The sequence below is a fragment of the Camelus bactrianus genome, chromosome 4 (assembly GCF_048773025.1).
Source record: "Camelus bactrianus isolate YW-2024 breed Bactrian camel chromosome 4, ASM4877302v1, whole genome shotgun sequence".
In the NCBI taxonomy this organism is placed as follows: domain Eukaryota; kingdom Metazoa; phylum Chordata; class Mammalia; order Artiodactyla; family Camelidae; genus Camelus; species Camelus bactrianus.
This window is the reverse complement of record NC_133542.1, coordinates 39,982,180-39,998,065: the sequence shown is the minus strand read 5'-3', so window position 1 is coordinate 39,998,065 and position 15,886 is coordinate 39,982,180. Positions and strand designations below refer to the sequence as shown.

Sequence of the window (15,886 nt, the reverse complement as noted above, 5' to 3'; positions counted from 1 at the left end):
AAAGTGAGAGGACACCAGGGTTCCTTGCCACGAGGTCAGAGACTGGGAGGTTTTGAGTAGAGATTTCCTCTCATAAAATTAAAGCTTTGGAATATGCCAGAAGGAAAAACTGCCAAAAGAAACCACCTCTTCTTAGCTGCCTCGGGAGGAGGGACGCTACTAGCGTCAAGCACAAGGACACGGGAGCCAGGCCCTGGGGGGAGGCCAGGTGTGGTTTTGGGACCAGGCACAGCTGTTCTACATTTAAAGGGTTAGATGCTCAGAGCAGTGTTTTAGGCGAGCTGTGGATGTGTGGACACCTCTCAGTGCCACCAGTCCCCTCCCTCCACTCCAGTCTGTCTACCTGCTTTGGGTGTGGCTACTTATTTTCAGCAACAAGATGGAAGACAGATAAATGAGCAGCATTTTAAGAAACTCTCCAGACCAAGAAGATGCACTCTAGGTAAAAACCTTACTCTCAAGGGGTCACGATGGGGGAGACTGAAGAAAACCTCATGACTGGTCGCCGAGCATCTGAAATGCCTGTTTCTTTCTGCTGACACAAGTCATGTAGCACTTCTGGCTTCAGCACTTTGCAAAGAGCAGAGTGGAGTCTGCTGTCGAAGAATGCACATGAGACTGAAGCCAGTGACGCTGCAATCCACCAAATGCGTGTGATGGAAGCCACAGCTCCTCTGCTTGCAAGTTTCCTCACTGAAGTCATTTCGGGGGAAGCCAACAAGAAATACTGAAATATGCAGGAAGAGCCCAGACACGCTGAAGGGCCTGAGTTTTCCAAGCCAACAGCAACTGTGGAGGGACTGTTTTTCTACAATGGCAGGGGTTCCGGAGAGAAGAGCTGCACACGTGTGAAGCCAGCCTTTGTACTTCACAGTGTGCCACCTGAATATTCCAAGCTCAACGCAAATGAACAGTGGTAAAGAAAAGAAAAAAAGAAAAAAGCAAGAAAAAGGTCTTCCCTGGCTTCGGTAACAACAGCTAGTGTGACTTCCATTAATCATGCAATTGCATATCTGAACGCCTTGCTTGCTGGAGAGAAGCATCGGGCAGGTAACGGTGGCAGCTGAGACCCCTTCCGCGGAGGGAGGAGAGCATGCCTGGTGACCCGATGCCAAAGCATCCTTCCGTTCCTTGCACCTGCATACACAGCTATCGCAGTAAAGCTGCGCTTCATAAAGAATGAAGCCCCGGCTTTCCTCTGCCCTAATGGAAGACGTCAGGTTTTAAACAAGAATACAAGAAGTCTTCCAAGCCCAGAAATAAAAGGCAACGAAAGATTTTGGAATATGTACTCCCAGTCACTATCGCCTAGAAATACTATTTGCTCTTTTTCTCATTCTTCTACAGCAGATGAATCTGGGGATTTTGAAAAGCAACTGGCAACGGCTCAGTCTCACCTTTGATTCTGCAGGTTGGCACTGGCCTTGGCTTCTCAACTCGTCTGCCTTGTTGTTAGTGTCCTAACAGACATCACCACTGCCATGGTCACCTGGCATGTAGACAGGTGGCTATGTTGACATAAAAGGCTGGCTTTCATTTGGACTCTACATGCCATTGACAATCAGGTTTTTGCTCCCATTAAACGTTCCTCTTGGAGAAAAACATCAAATTAAGAAAACTTTTAGGCATCTGGCCGTGGCTTGTATTTAGAACCGTAATAGGAATAGGGCATAGAAGACAACCTGACATTTCCCCACTCTGGTCCCATGTGCTGACAAGTACCTTCCACCCGTGTTCCAACAACTGGAAAAGCTAATGCAGCAAAAGAAAACTTGTGCGAGATCATCCTGGCAGTACAATTACCTGCTGGAGAAATGTCTGGAGGGAGTCGGGAGAAGGCAAGAGGCCACTAAGAGAAACTGTGTGTGCCCTCTTGGGCAATAAAGACTTTAAAACAAGGGTTAGCAAACGACAGTCAGTCCTCAAGCCAAATCCGGCCCTCAGCCTGTTAGTGTAAATAAAATTTTATTGGCACACAGCCATGCACATTCATTTATGTGTCTACAGTGGCTTTTGCACTCTAATGGCAGAGTTGAGTAGTTGCAACAGAAGCATGGCCTGAAAAGTTCAAAACATTTACTAACTAGCTCTTTGTAGAAAAAATTTCCCCAACACCTGTTTTAAAGCTGATAGAAGTTCCTTTAACTTTGAAGTGCTTGGGCAAGACCATTCAGTTAGTCTGTAACAAATGCCAGCAGACACTGAAGGGCAGGGGAGAGAACCTCAGAGGCCTAAGGAGTTAGTGCTCTGCATTTCTCTTTTTAGGAAAAAGAACCAACAGGTGGCCTTCAATTTTTCTGCAGCATTCTTTCAGTGTCACCCAGCTCTTGCGTGTTACACTGTTCCATGCCTACGGACTCTAGGCAGCTTCACACTCTGCTCACGTGTGGGCAACGAAATTATGACTGTCCTATCATGACATCTAAGTATTCCCCACCCCTAGTTCTTAGGTAGGAAGGAAGGAAGGAACAGCTGACTCCTTCAATCTTAAAGAGTAGTTGAGTGTCAGGGGCCGTCACTGTACCTGTTGGCCAAAAGCTGGGACCTGGTTCCTGAGGGGGAGGTCAGGTAGATGGCCAGGTCTCCCCTCCTGGGGTGGGTGATGGTTATGCGCACAACTACGTGCTCCAGGTAGTTGACGTGGTGGTTGGGGTTATCGGAGCAGCCCGAAGCTTTGTAGATGGAACGTACTGCACTGTTGGGGCGAATTGTCCTGCAACAGAGAGAAGGGAATGTGAGCAGAATACATGGCAAAGCTCAGCTGAGTGAACCTGCAGGCCATGAGTAATCACCCACCTGATCGCTGGGTACTAAAGGACACAGTGCTATCACCAAAACGATGAGATCGTTTAAAGGCTTATCGCTGGTTGGTGGGAAAGGTGCGAGTGAGAGGAAAGGGGGAATTGAAGTTCTTTTATCTTCATGTAGGTAGTGAATACCAGTCTTGCTCAAACTTATTGCTGGGCCCTGGCCCCAGAGTTCTGACTGAGTAAGTCTGGGGTGGATCCAAGGATGTGCATTTCTAACAAATTCTTGGGTGACAGTGATGTTGCTAATCTATGGAATCCACTTTGTGAACCACCAGAATAGGGTACCATTCTACAGTGGAGGCGTGGGGATCACCGTGACCTTGGATCACATACCATTCCCTTGCTCTGTGACCCAAGAACAACCTCTTCCTCTTGCCTGCAGGTTCCTGTCTTCCTCGCTAGCTTCCTTCTGTGCCACCGACCCTCTTGAACACTGGGCTCCAGCCACACTGGCATCAGTTCAGGCTCTGGGATAGTTCAGACTTCCCGCCTCAGGGAAGCTGCAGCATCTCCTCACTGGTGCTCTTTTGCTGCTGTTCTTAGTGCTGACTCTTTTTCTTTCATAGTCAAAGCTTAAATTTCACTCTCTAAGAGCATCATTGAGCCAGAGGAAAATCATGTTGCCCACTTTTAATTTTCTTTTTTTCTCTCTTTTTAACATTCTTTATTGATTTATAATCATTTCACAATGTTGTGTCAAATTCCAGTGTAGAGCACAATTTTTCAGTTATACATGAACATATATATATATATTCATTGTCACATTTTTTTCTCTGTGAACTACCATAAGATCGCGTATATATTTCCCTGTGCTATACAGTGTAATCTTGTTTATCTATTCTACAATTTTGAAATCCCATCTATCCCTTCCCACCCCCTGCCCCCTTGGCAACCACAAGTTTGTATTCTATGTCTGTGAGTCTATTTCTGTTTTCTATTTATGCTTTTGTTTTTGTTTTTGTTTTTTTTAGATTCCACATATGAGCGATCTCATATGGTATTTTCCTTTCTCTTTCTGGCTTACTTCACTTAGAATGACATTCTCCAGGAGCATCCATGTTGCTGCAAATGGCATTATGTTGTCGGTTTTTATGGCTGAGTAGTATTCCATTGTATAAATATACCTCCTCTTCTTTATCCAGTCATCTGTTGATGGACATTCAGGCTGTCTCCATGTCTTGGCTATTGTAAATAGTGCTGCTATGAACATTGGTGTGCAGGTGTCATTTGGATGTAGGGTTCCTTCTGGATATATGCCCAGGAGCGGGATTCCTGGGTCATATGGTAAGTCTATTCCTAGTCTTTTGAGGAATCTCCATACTGTTTTCCACAGTGGCTGCACCAAACTGCATTCCCACCAGCAGTGAAGGAGGGTTCCCTTTTCTCCACAGTCTCTCCAGCATTTGTCATTTGTGGATTTTTGAATGATGGCCATTCTGACTGGTGTGAGGTGATACCTCATTGTGATTTTGATTTGCATTTCTCTGATAGTGATATTGAGCATTTTTTCATGTGCCTATTGATCATTTGTATGTCTTCCTTGGAGAATTGCTTGTTTAGGTCTTCCGCCCATTTTTAGATTGGGTGGTTTGTTTTTTTCTTACTAAGTCATATGAGCTGCTTATACATTCTGGAGATCAAGCCTTTGTCAGTTTCATTTGCAAAAATTTTCTCCCATTCTGTAGGTTGTCCTCTTGTTTTCCCTATGGTTTCCTTTGCTGTGCAGAAGCTTGTAAGTTTAATTAGGTCCCATTTGTTTATTCTTGCTTTTATTTCTATTGCTTGGGTAGACTGCCCTAGGAGAGCATTTTTGAGATGTATGTCCGATAATGTTTTGCCTATATCTTCTTCTAGGAGGTTTACTGTATCTTGTCTTATGTTTAAGTCTTTGATCCATTTTGAGTTTATTTTTGTGTATGGTGTAAGGGAGTGTTCTAGCTTCATTGCTTTACATGCTGCTGTCCAGTTTTCCCAACACCATTTGCTGAGGAGACTGTCTTTATTCCATTGTATATTCTTCCCTCCTTTGTTGAAGATTAGTTGACCAAAAGTTTGTGGGTTCATTTCTGGGCTCTCCACTCTGTTCCATTGGTCTATATGTCTGTTTTTGTACCAATACCATGCTTTCTTGATGACTGTAGCTCTGTAGCATTGTCTGAAGTTTGGGAGTGTTATTCCTCCAACCTCTTTCAGAAAAAGCATTTGATAAAATTCAACACCCATTTATGATAAAAACTCTCACCAAAGTGGGTATAGAGGGAACATATCTCAACATAATAAAACCTACAGCCAGTATAGTACTCAATGGTGAAAAACTCAAAAGCTTCCCACTAAAATCTGGAACAAGACAAGGATGCCCACTATCACCACTCCTATTCAACATCGTCTTGGAAGTCCTAGCCACAGCAATCAGGCAAGAGAGAGAAATCAAAGGGATCCAAATTAGAAAAGAAGAGGTAAAAGTGTCACTATATGCTGACAACATGTTACTATATATAGAAAACCCTAAAAGGTCCACACAAAATCTACTAGAGCTGATCGAAGAATTCAGCAAGGTAGCAGGTTACAAGATTAACATTCAAAAATCAGTTGCATTTCTTTACACTAATGATGGATCAACAGAAAAAGAAAGTAAAGAAACAATCCCCTTTAAAATAGCACCTGAAGTAATAAAATATCTAGGAATAAATCTAACCAAGGAGGTGAAAGAATTATACACAGAAAACTATAAACCATTGATGAAGGAAATTAAAGAAGACTTTAAAAAATGGGAAGATATCCTATGCTCTTGGATTGGAAGAATCAATATTGTTAAAATGGTCACACTGCCCAAGGCAATCTACAGATTTAATGCAATCCCTATCAAATTACCCAGGACATATTTCACAGAACTAGAACAAATCATACTAAAATTTATATGGAACCATCAAAGACTTAGAATTGCCAAAGCATTACTGAAGAGAAAGAAAGAGGCTGGAGGAATAACTCTCTCAGACTTCAGACAATACTACAGAGCTACAGTCATCAAGACAGCATGGTATTGGTACAAAAACAGACATACAGACCAATGGAACCGAAGAGAGAGCCCAGAAATGAACCCACAAACTTTTGGTCAACTCATCTTCAACAAAGAAGGCAAGAATATACAATGGAATAAAGACAGTCTCTTCAGCAAATGGTGTTGGGAAAACTAGACAGCCCACTTTTAGTATTCAACCTTTTTATTTCCAACATTCACTTACTATAATTTGTAATTATCTACTTACTATATTATTTTGAATTGACTCCCCCACGGGACTAGAAGCTCCACAAGGGCAGGAAGCATTTCTCCTTCCCACGTCTATCCCTAATATCGAGCCCAGTGCTTGGCATCCAGTAAGAAAAATAGTTGCCAAACTGGTAAATAAATTTGTGAATGAATAAACAATAATTCTATTTGATCCCATTTCCTCATTTGTCAAAGGGGAATAATACCCAAGCTGTTACAAAGTTTTAATAAGAAAACACACATTAAGTTTCTAGCACTTGGCTTGACCCATAGTAAGAGCTCAATAAATACTGGTTAACTTTTTACTCCTTTATGTTTTTCTCTTATTCTTTGCCACAAATGAGTAGAATGGAAAAATAAAAACTTTAGTCTATTTACTTCTGCTTCCTAACTAATTTCTTCAAGAATTATAATGCCTGTGTGTGTGTATGTGTATGTATGTGTGTGTGTATATATATGTATGTATGTATGTGTGTGTATACATAGTGGTTTATTTTATATATATAATGGTTTTTTACCAATCAAAATTCATAAATACTTTTCTAACTCTGAAAAGAAAGCCAAAAGCAAAATACTAATACAATCACCAAAATGAATCCTCTCCTTCGGATTCGGTGCCTAGGAGAGTCCTCACTTGCACTTGGTAAATCCTGTCAGCACAGCCTCCGAGTCCGTGCTGCTGAAATGGGAGGACCAGGTCCCGGACTCTAAATAAACTGCACTCTCATTACTGCGTAGTCTGTACCACTCTTCAGAGTGCTACATGGTAGGCAGTTAAGTTTCCAGAACATTAGGCTTAGATTTTGGAGTACACCAATTTACGGAGAATACTTGCACTGTCAAACAGAAATGCTGACAGAGTCGAAACTGAAGAATGCCCATCTGTAAGGGTCTCTCAAGTCCCCTTGTAAGACATGCTTTTAAGGATCCTTGGGTTCTACTAGTGTAGATTTAACAGCTTAGACCTTAGAATTTGATAATTACGTTAGGAAAAAACTACACAGATTTTTAGCTTCCATGTGCAACTCAGGGCTAAGAGCACCTGCGCTGGCCTGCTCTCTTTTAGGGCATGGTCATGCTGTCTTGCAGCAAACATTACTTGATTTGTCGGTCTGTGCTCTCCACGCACACGTGCTGCTGGGGAACAGTGGTCCACTTCTCCGCCTCCATCACCATGGCTTCTGCATCCATCAGTCCAAATCCATAGAGATGGCTCACTACGGAAGGCAAGAGATTGATCAGCTTCGCTGTGGTTAACAGCAACCTATGCTCTACATGTTGATTTATAATTTCACTCAGTAGAGAACCCAGACACATCCCTATGGGAGCCAAGCTGTCTAGCAATGACTTTAAAAAAACAAATAAAACAACTATACAATCAAAAGAAGAAAAAAAGATGAATGCATATTATTCCCTGATTATATATTATTACTGGTAAGACGAGTACCATTTATGAATTATTACTTCATTTGTATATTTAATCCTCCCAACAATCTTAAGTTGTTAGTGCTACTATTATTATTGTCATTCACGGATGAGGAAACTGAGGAGAGAGAGAAACTTAGCTATGACTGACAACTATGTCAGTGGTTGATCAAATTCTAACCCACAAAGATTTGCTCCCTGGCCTCACTTGTTAACCACTAACCCCTTGTATTCAAGTGATAACATAATCAGTTTGGAAGATAAAATAATTAGTAGGTTTAAAGAGAAGTGACAATGTATACAGCTTCTCCTAGTGCTAATAACTAACATGCAAGAAATACCAATTTCCTGACATACTTAGTATTTAGGTTGAATATTCCAGAAGATATAAATTATTACCTTTCCTCTAGTGTATGAAAAATTTATTAAACTTGATGCATCAAATATTTGGAGGCCTCTAGACTTTTATGTCAGCTTCTTATCCTTGAATGTTGTAATCTTTTAGTTCTCAATGAGAATACCTATTGATCTAAAGCTAAGTTTGACATAACTGTCTCAGAAATTGCAATTACATATAGGAACATTTTAATGATGACACAGTATGATCTACATGTGTAGCTCTTTCTAAAAATACTTTAAAATCCCAGTTGAATACTAAAACCTCCATTTTGTATTAAACTGTCTCCTATCTTTACACTTAACACAAAGTCACACTTTGACCAGATTTGTTGCCTAAAACATTTCCCTTATAACATCAATTATTTTATGCAGAAATGTCTATAGCTGCCCATGCTTTGTGGATTATTTAAATACTTTAGCTTGAATTCAGGATGTTCTATGATACAGTCCAATTCTATTTTCAAACCTCACCAGACCTTTTGCATTAGTAAGCTCACTTCTTTACAGTTTCCGGTCATATCTTGCTCTTCCTCACTGTGTTTGCTCAGGCTGAACCCTTGGCCTGCAATTCCCTCAGTACTCCTCTCTGCAGAGTCAAACTACTCTTATAAATTCCTGAAGGCCTAGCTAGTCTATCTTCTTCTTGAAATGTTCTCTGACCAATGCAAGTCAACAGAAATTTAATGAAGGTCAACCACCTGTGATGAGTAAACTTTTCTCCTTTCTAGTCCTGTAAGTTTAATTTGTCAGTCCACCTGCCCTTCTGCTCATCCATCCATCCATTCACCCATCCATTCACCTACCCATTCATCCACCCATCCATCCATCCACCCACCCATCCATTCATCCACTCATCCATCCATCCACCCATCCACTTATCCATCCATCTAACCAACATTTCTTGAGTGCCTTCTATGTGCCAGGCACTGAGTACCTGTGTCATTCACTGAATTGCTAATTATCTCTCTGTCAGCATAGGTCTTTTTACCCCAACAGTATTATAAACTGTTTGATGGCAGGAACTAGGACTTATATTTCTTTGTACTCTTCATGAGATTTAGCAGAACTTTGTGCATGTGGGGGAGAGAAGAAATTATAGCATATAAAAAGGGAAAATTGTGCTGGGATTCAGAAATACTGCTCTATCTCTGCTATTTGCTAATCATCTAACTCTTGGCAAACAAGATGAAACATCTAACCCGTAATTTCCTTGTTTGGGGATATTATTATGTATCCTATCATCATTACTAAATTGATTATTATTCTATGTCCCACATGAGAAAATCTGTGTAAAAACACACAAATGGAAGGGATTATTACTACATCAGGTACTCAGCCAGACAAGATGTACTGAATAAAACTGAATAAAATTACTTTGCTATGGCAAGGATATATGTAGGATTTTTACACATGTACTTCTGCCACTTTTATTATGATTTTTTTCTTGATTAAGAAGTAATATATGCTCACTGTACAAACGTACAAATACACCCAGAAAAGAATAAAATAAAACCTATCAGTTTCCTCACCACAAATTGGTAACTGGTATTAACCATTCTATTTAGTTTTAGTTACATAACATTATGTGAGGCAATTTTACCTCCTTAATTAAAAAAGATACAGTGTAACCCACATGATAGAGGAGAAATGTCCAATTTCAGCTTAAGGGAAGCAAACTGTGGAAATCTTTTGTTAAACTTCATGGAAACCCTAGGTAATCACTTATCACTTAACCATAGCCTTTATCATTTCATCATGAATACTCTTAAGATATTTTCTTTCCCTGGAGGAATTGAAATTATTGCCAAAGATGCTATGCTAAGTTCTCTAACTCCACACAGTACCCAAATATCCCTATGCTAGTGTCAAGAATTTTAAACCAGTAAATTCATCATTTAATCTCAGTTTAGGGAAATAAGATGAAAGATTTGATTAATATCTGGTGGGTAGGGGGTGGAAAAAGGGTACGTGGGGGCTTAGGGAGGCAAGAGCTTTGAATAGTCTGAATAATGGTGCCTAGGCCCCAGCTCAGCTGCATGGGCTACTGTTCCCCCACCTCCCACCCCCCACCCCCAATAATTGTCAACTTAACAACCATTAGGAATGTAAGTTAACAAACACACTGAGTCGTCAAATACCACAAACACTTCACGCCTGTTAAGCACTCGAGTTAAGTGGAGAAGCACCTTGAGTCTTTCTGAACGTGGTCAATTTGTTTCCTTTTCCAATTCACTTCCTGCCCTCCAGAGACAGTGTCTATTGATGCAACACTCAAAGTGTTGAGAACAGAGGCTGAGCAGCTCCAGGTCAACTACAGATGGGCAGGTCAACTAAAAAAATGTCTATTAATAGGATATTAATAAGTGAGGGAATTAGACTAGATCAGTGAAGGCCACTGAGTCAGTAGTAGAGATTTTCAGTATTTGAAAATACTTGAAATTGTATATCCACAATCATGACACACAGTGTAAGAAAAAAAAATGAAATAAATTTATTTCTTCTTTCTTGGAGAGGGGAGGTGCTGGCAATGTATCAACTCCATGTATTCTGATTGGCAGTTACTTGATTATTGGGAAATACTAATGATAAACTAAAATCACAAAATAAATGTGTTGGGCACCTTCAAAACATGGGAGTCTACAGGGAAAATAGCCATTAAATAGTTTGGAAGCACTAGTAACTTATTTGAGATGTAATTGACAAGTAATATTTAAAATATAACGTTTCACACTCTAAAATTAACTATCAGTTCACAAACACTAATTTCTTTCTTTGGTGACCGTTTCAGTCAAGTCTTGCTCATCACACTGTCACCCTGCCACACAGAGTATGATTTCTCTCCAGTGGATGCCGAGCACTTGGCCTTGAGAAGAGCTTCCACACTTATTTGTGAAGTGAATGAATGTAGCTGATCAGAGAAATTTCATTTAATTCACCAAGTGGCATCAAGTGTTTATAGAGAATTGTGAGGGGGCAGTTAGGAGGTCTGTTCTTTTTGTTACTGATGCCTGTTAATCATCAATACTCTTTTTAAAATTTTCAAGGATAAAGCCAATATTCACATTTTAAAAATTTATGATTACCTGTATAGCAAATATGCCATACAAACAACTCGTTGTGATGTGGGCATTCCAGAACCAAAGTAGTTTTATTTATTCATACTTCTCATGCCAAGATCAGAGCAAATCCTGAGCCTTAAAATAACTTTATGATGATCAAGTGGAACCTCTCTGTGCAAGCACTGTGTCAAATGCAAAATTCTACAAACTCAGTTATTTAGAAAGACATAGAGGAACAAAGTATATACACAGAGTAATTAAAGATCTGGAAGCAAGGTTATGAAGTGTATTTCAGAAAGGAAATTCCTCTCTTGGTAGAATGATGTTGGACAAGTTTAATAAAGGAAATTTGGAAAACTTGCTTAACGTTATATTTCTCCCATTAGACTGCACGATTGTTTATGCAGATAAGCTCTACAAAGTGGAACAGTCTTGCACCAGAAGTAATAGCTAGCTTTTATTCCAAGTAATCCAAAGTCTTCCCTGCTTGGACTAGTCAGATGGACAAGAGAAGGCAGGAAAATAAGTAATGTTCTCTGGCAGGTATATTTTCATTTTCTGATGAGATCAGACACGGCAGGAGAAGCTGATTGTTAATACATAAGTAAATGATTGCACTGTACAAAAGCAGATACAGTTAATTGAAACCACAGTTCTAGCCATGAAGTCTAAAAAAGTCAATTCCAGAGAAAAGCTAGAAAGCTCAGTGGGGGAAAAAAAAAAGTTAGAAGTTTCTGGGCACAGGAAGCTATAACCAGAGAAATCTGATGTATTTCTGTCTCTTTTAATGGACTATCCTTACTGGAACCAGCTTTTTAAAAAAATTTTTTTTTAATCTTACACTGAATAGGTATTTTGTGTTAACTCCAAAGTGACTATTAGTAAATCACTCTGTGTGTAATAAAGGAATTGGCTGGAAAATGGTTTTTGTTTTTAAGTTTTTGAACTTCCTGAAATAAGGCTTTCTACATACCAGTGTCAGATGTACAATGTTATGTAGCATCCAGTGTAAAAACAGGGCAAACAACAACAAAAACTATCCAAGGTGCCCATAAGAGATCCAAAATTTTGCTTGTGTCTGGAAAAAATACAACTAAGTGACAGCTATCCATTACTGAGGATTTAATATAAAAGTACAGTCAATTTCTTCCATTGGGGAAACCATTTCTTATGACTGGCATGACTAAATGTCTGGGTTTGCCCGGGTTGTCCTGGTTTTAGCACTGAAATCCTGTGCCTTGGGGAAACCCCTCATTCACGGGCCAACCAGGAGAGTGGCCACCCTACGTGGAACTGAGAGAGTACTGCGATGCTATTATGCACAGAGCATGCACATCTTTTAATACCAATCATCCAGTAACTAGAAGGTGTATAAGCATCCTGAACTTAATATTTGTATTTAAGATGCATATAGTCATCAAAATATAAAACATGGCTGCCAAATTATGTTCAGTTATTCTATTGTTAGAAAGGGTTGAGTTCAGTCCACTCCACCAATATAAGCTAATAATTTATTCCATTAATTATATCACTCGTGGGGTTTGGAACACCCTCTGTGTATTAAACACAGCAAGGGTCCAAAAGAAACAGAAAATGCTATGGGTTCTCAGGCAGGCAGGAGATAAGACAAGAACAACTCTATGATTTCACTAAGAAACAGTTAAAAGCACTAACTGTTTAACCACTCTTAAGTTTAAAAACACTTTAAAAGAGAAAGAAATCAGCAAAAAAAAAAAAAAAAATATATATATAGCAGATGTAAAGGAACCTAACAGAGCCTGCTGTATAGAAAGTACTCAATAAATGTTAGCTGAAATCCAAGAAGGCAAGGTATTATTTGCACCATGCTCTGGTGCCCACAGAAGATTCAGTGAGGTGGAGGTGCAGAGAGGACATCCAGGACAGAGCCTCCTGGTTAAATCATCATCAAGTCAGCGTGTGGTTCTTCGGGGGAAGTGAGGAAACCAGCAGCCCTGGAGTAGGTGGCATCCAGGGTCAGTGGTCAGCAGGGGGTGGGCATTAGTGGTCGACGTGGCAGGAAGTAAGGGGGAGAGAGCGGACTGCGGGAGGACTGAATGCCAACCCCAAGTGTGGGGTGTCCTCTGCCATCAGCAGGCCGTTGCTCTTCTACCTAAGAGTAAACCACCAGACTAAGAGGTAGTTACGCAAATGCAAATTCCTGTCTCAAGTAGGGGCTGCTTGATCTGCGGGGTGGGTAGCAACTCCAGCTGAGATCAAAGAGCTCCTGCAGCTGTGGGAGACCTCGCACCTCTGGGTTCTTTGATCCTCAACGCTGAACCACCTGTTTCAAAATAACTGCTCCCACCAGGGACCCTGCGCCTCCCGTACCTACTGATCAAACTAGACCAAACGTGCAGACTAGGAGGAGGGCGTGAAACGTGAGAGCCTGCGACACTTCCCTTAGCTCACCCCATCGCACATGCATGATGTAAATGCTTAAGTACTGCTTCTTTTAAAGTAGAAATAAACAGCTAACAGGAAAACTAAGATTCAGAAGCAAGAAAAAGAGCAAAGTAACACTCTTCCGTCTCCTATGTCAGCATTTCTACACCTAAACATCTTGACAGATGGAAGCCACGATGCTTCCAGAATTACTCATTTCTTCCCTTTCTTAACGCCCTTTCTTAGACAGCCATCTCTTCATTACATACCCTTTAGATTGCAGGGAGAAAGGCACAGAAGCTTCGGAACTACAGTTGCAGTGCTTTCTTCTGCCTCCTCATGCAAAATGCAGTCCCCCCCCGGAGGCAGGAAAACCCAGCAGCCAGCACCTGCCTTACTGCAAAGCATGCTTTGTTTTTAGTTTTCCCTTGCTTTCCTGAAATCACAGGCTCTACTAACAACTCCAGCCAGATACAAAGATGCCAGCCATTGCCAGCATTACTGAGGACTTGCATGTGGAGAGTTTCCAGACACTGATACTTGGCTGTATGTGCAAAGTGCCCCTTGGGATGGGTTTGGTCAGCAGCTGTAGGTAGTCAGGCAGGATCATCATTACCGAGAGGAAGTAAGAAGAGTGTAGGAAACCACTGCTGAGTTCTCCTCTGTATACAAAGCACTTCATTCTACGTGGATGTATAGATACACAATTTATTCTGTGTGTTTATATAAAGTACATATTTATTATCATCTTTTAAAATGTACAGAGTTAGGATAAGGAGATATGCCTGCTTCTTCTCTAGGGCATTTAAGAAAAAAAAACATATCAAATTATTTTCTCCTTTTCTCTGACCATTCTTCTTTTATTTGCTTCCAACGTGGTTGTAACAAGCAAGTAATTTGCTAAAGGTAATTAACTAGTATCCCTTGAATGGAGGTAGGAAAACTATTCTACCACCTTGGGCAGACTTAGCCCTGTATCCCTGTGCTTATTTTTAGGAAACTAAGATGGTCTGGACAGAGATGAGAACAAGATCAAAAATGTACTACAAGGGCCTTTGGGGAAAAGCTAATTGAGTATCAGATGGACCATATGTTCGCGCCCCAGCCTAGATCTTCTTGGTGTATAACTTAAACAACTACCAACCAGACTGGGATCCTGAAAAGCCAGCAGTCAAAATTCTTATTTGTGAATTACTCACATAATATTTTTAGATAACTCTTCATTTAACTTTACTTTCCCTTTGCTTTTCCCTTAAATTCACATAAGAGAAAGGAATAGAAAATCTGGTTGATATTTATTTCAAGTGTGTGCATTTTCCTACTCAGTAGGGAACAGAGGTTGCAAGGATAGGGTTATTTCATCCAACTACACCAAACATCCGTGGCTCACCTGACATGGAGCCGTTACCCGTTGCTGATATGATGGCTGGCAAACCACAGTGTAGCCCACAGAAGTATTCCTTGCATCTGGGAATGTCACCTTCTCATTGGGAAGAAAGCTAACACTTACCTTTCTAAGTTTCAAGTACTAGGTAAGGCTTTGCATGAACATCCTTTTCATTTACATTAGACTCAAATAAGGGACAAGAATAAGGAAATTTCCATAAAATCTCAGAATAGGCCATTTATGAGGGCTACATATTCTCCTAGAAGAAACAGTACTTGAGACAGTTCTTACATCCCTGAGTAAGAGCTGGATTCATGGAGGTATAATTCATGGGGAAAATTATGAGACCAGGATATGCAGAGTAGCGGCTTTCTCAAGCAAGATGTGTGGGCCTGGAATCCCATAGGTGGATTTAATCTGGATGTGGCAGAGTAGACAGCAACTAAGGAAATGGCATCATTTAATTGATACTCTAGAAAGACTCACCTGGCATTGGTATATGGGATATGAACGGGCAGAAGGATTGAGGCGGGAACTAGTAACTTCAGTGGTGCAGGCATGGGAGACCATAAAGAAGGTTATGGAAGGGGTGAACGAAATAAGAGATCAGATAAGAAAGGAGCAATGAAATTTCACAACTCATACCATGCAGGATGCTGAGTCAGAGTGAACAGGGTGATCTAGAGAAGGCTCTCTCTGATGGTAGAGGTGAGTTTAGGGGAGAAGTTGTTTTGTAAAAGATGACCCATAGTTCTGTTTTGGAAGTTCTGAGTTTTAAAGGACACAAGGAGAGACTTGTGTAGAGGTTCTGGATTGGTAATGGATGAAGTCAATGTTGAAGATGGAAGAACTGAAAATCATTAGTAAGGAGGTAGTACTTCTAACTGAAAGAAAGGCAGGGATGTGAAAGTGGAATTGAGAGTCAGAGAGAGAGAAAGGGAGAGAGGGAATGAGGAGAGGGAGGGAGGGAGAGGGGGAGCGTGCTCTCCCTCCAGAGCTCTCTGAGCAACAGATCTTGGTTAGGGCATGGCCCACGTGAAAGAAAGGGAGAGAAAGGACTCAGGAAAGTGTCAGAGAAGAGCAGGACTGTATCTTTGCATCACAAAAGGCAAGGAAAGACAGATCTGGACTGGGT

The 15,886-nt window shown here is 40.7% G+C and overlaps 1 protein-coding gene across 7 annotated transcripts in view; it reads right to left on the bottom strand.

The window, feature by feature from the left end:
• The window catches only part of PCSK5 (proprotein convertase subtilisin/kexin type 5), a 413,936-nt gene that overhangs the window by 163,733 nt on the left and 234,317 nt on the right, over positions 1–15,886 (bottom strand). For all 7 annotated transcript variants that reach the window (XM_074361722.1, XM_074361723.1, XM_074361725.1 and 4 more), the window contains exons 11-12: positions 7,178–7,295; positions 2,525–2,713 (exon numbers count right to left, since the gene is read on the bottom strand). In XM_074361722.1, the coding sequence (XP_074217823.1) occupies positions 2,525–2,713; positions 7,178–7,295 (307 nt within the window). The remainder of the gene's footprint in view (positions 1–2,524; positions 2,714–7,177; positions 7,296–15,886) is intronic.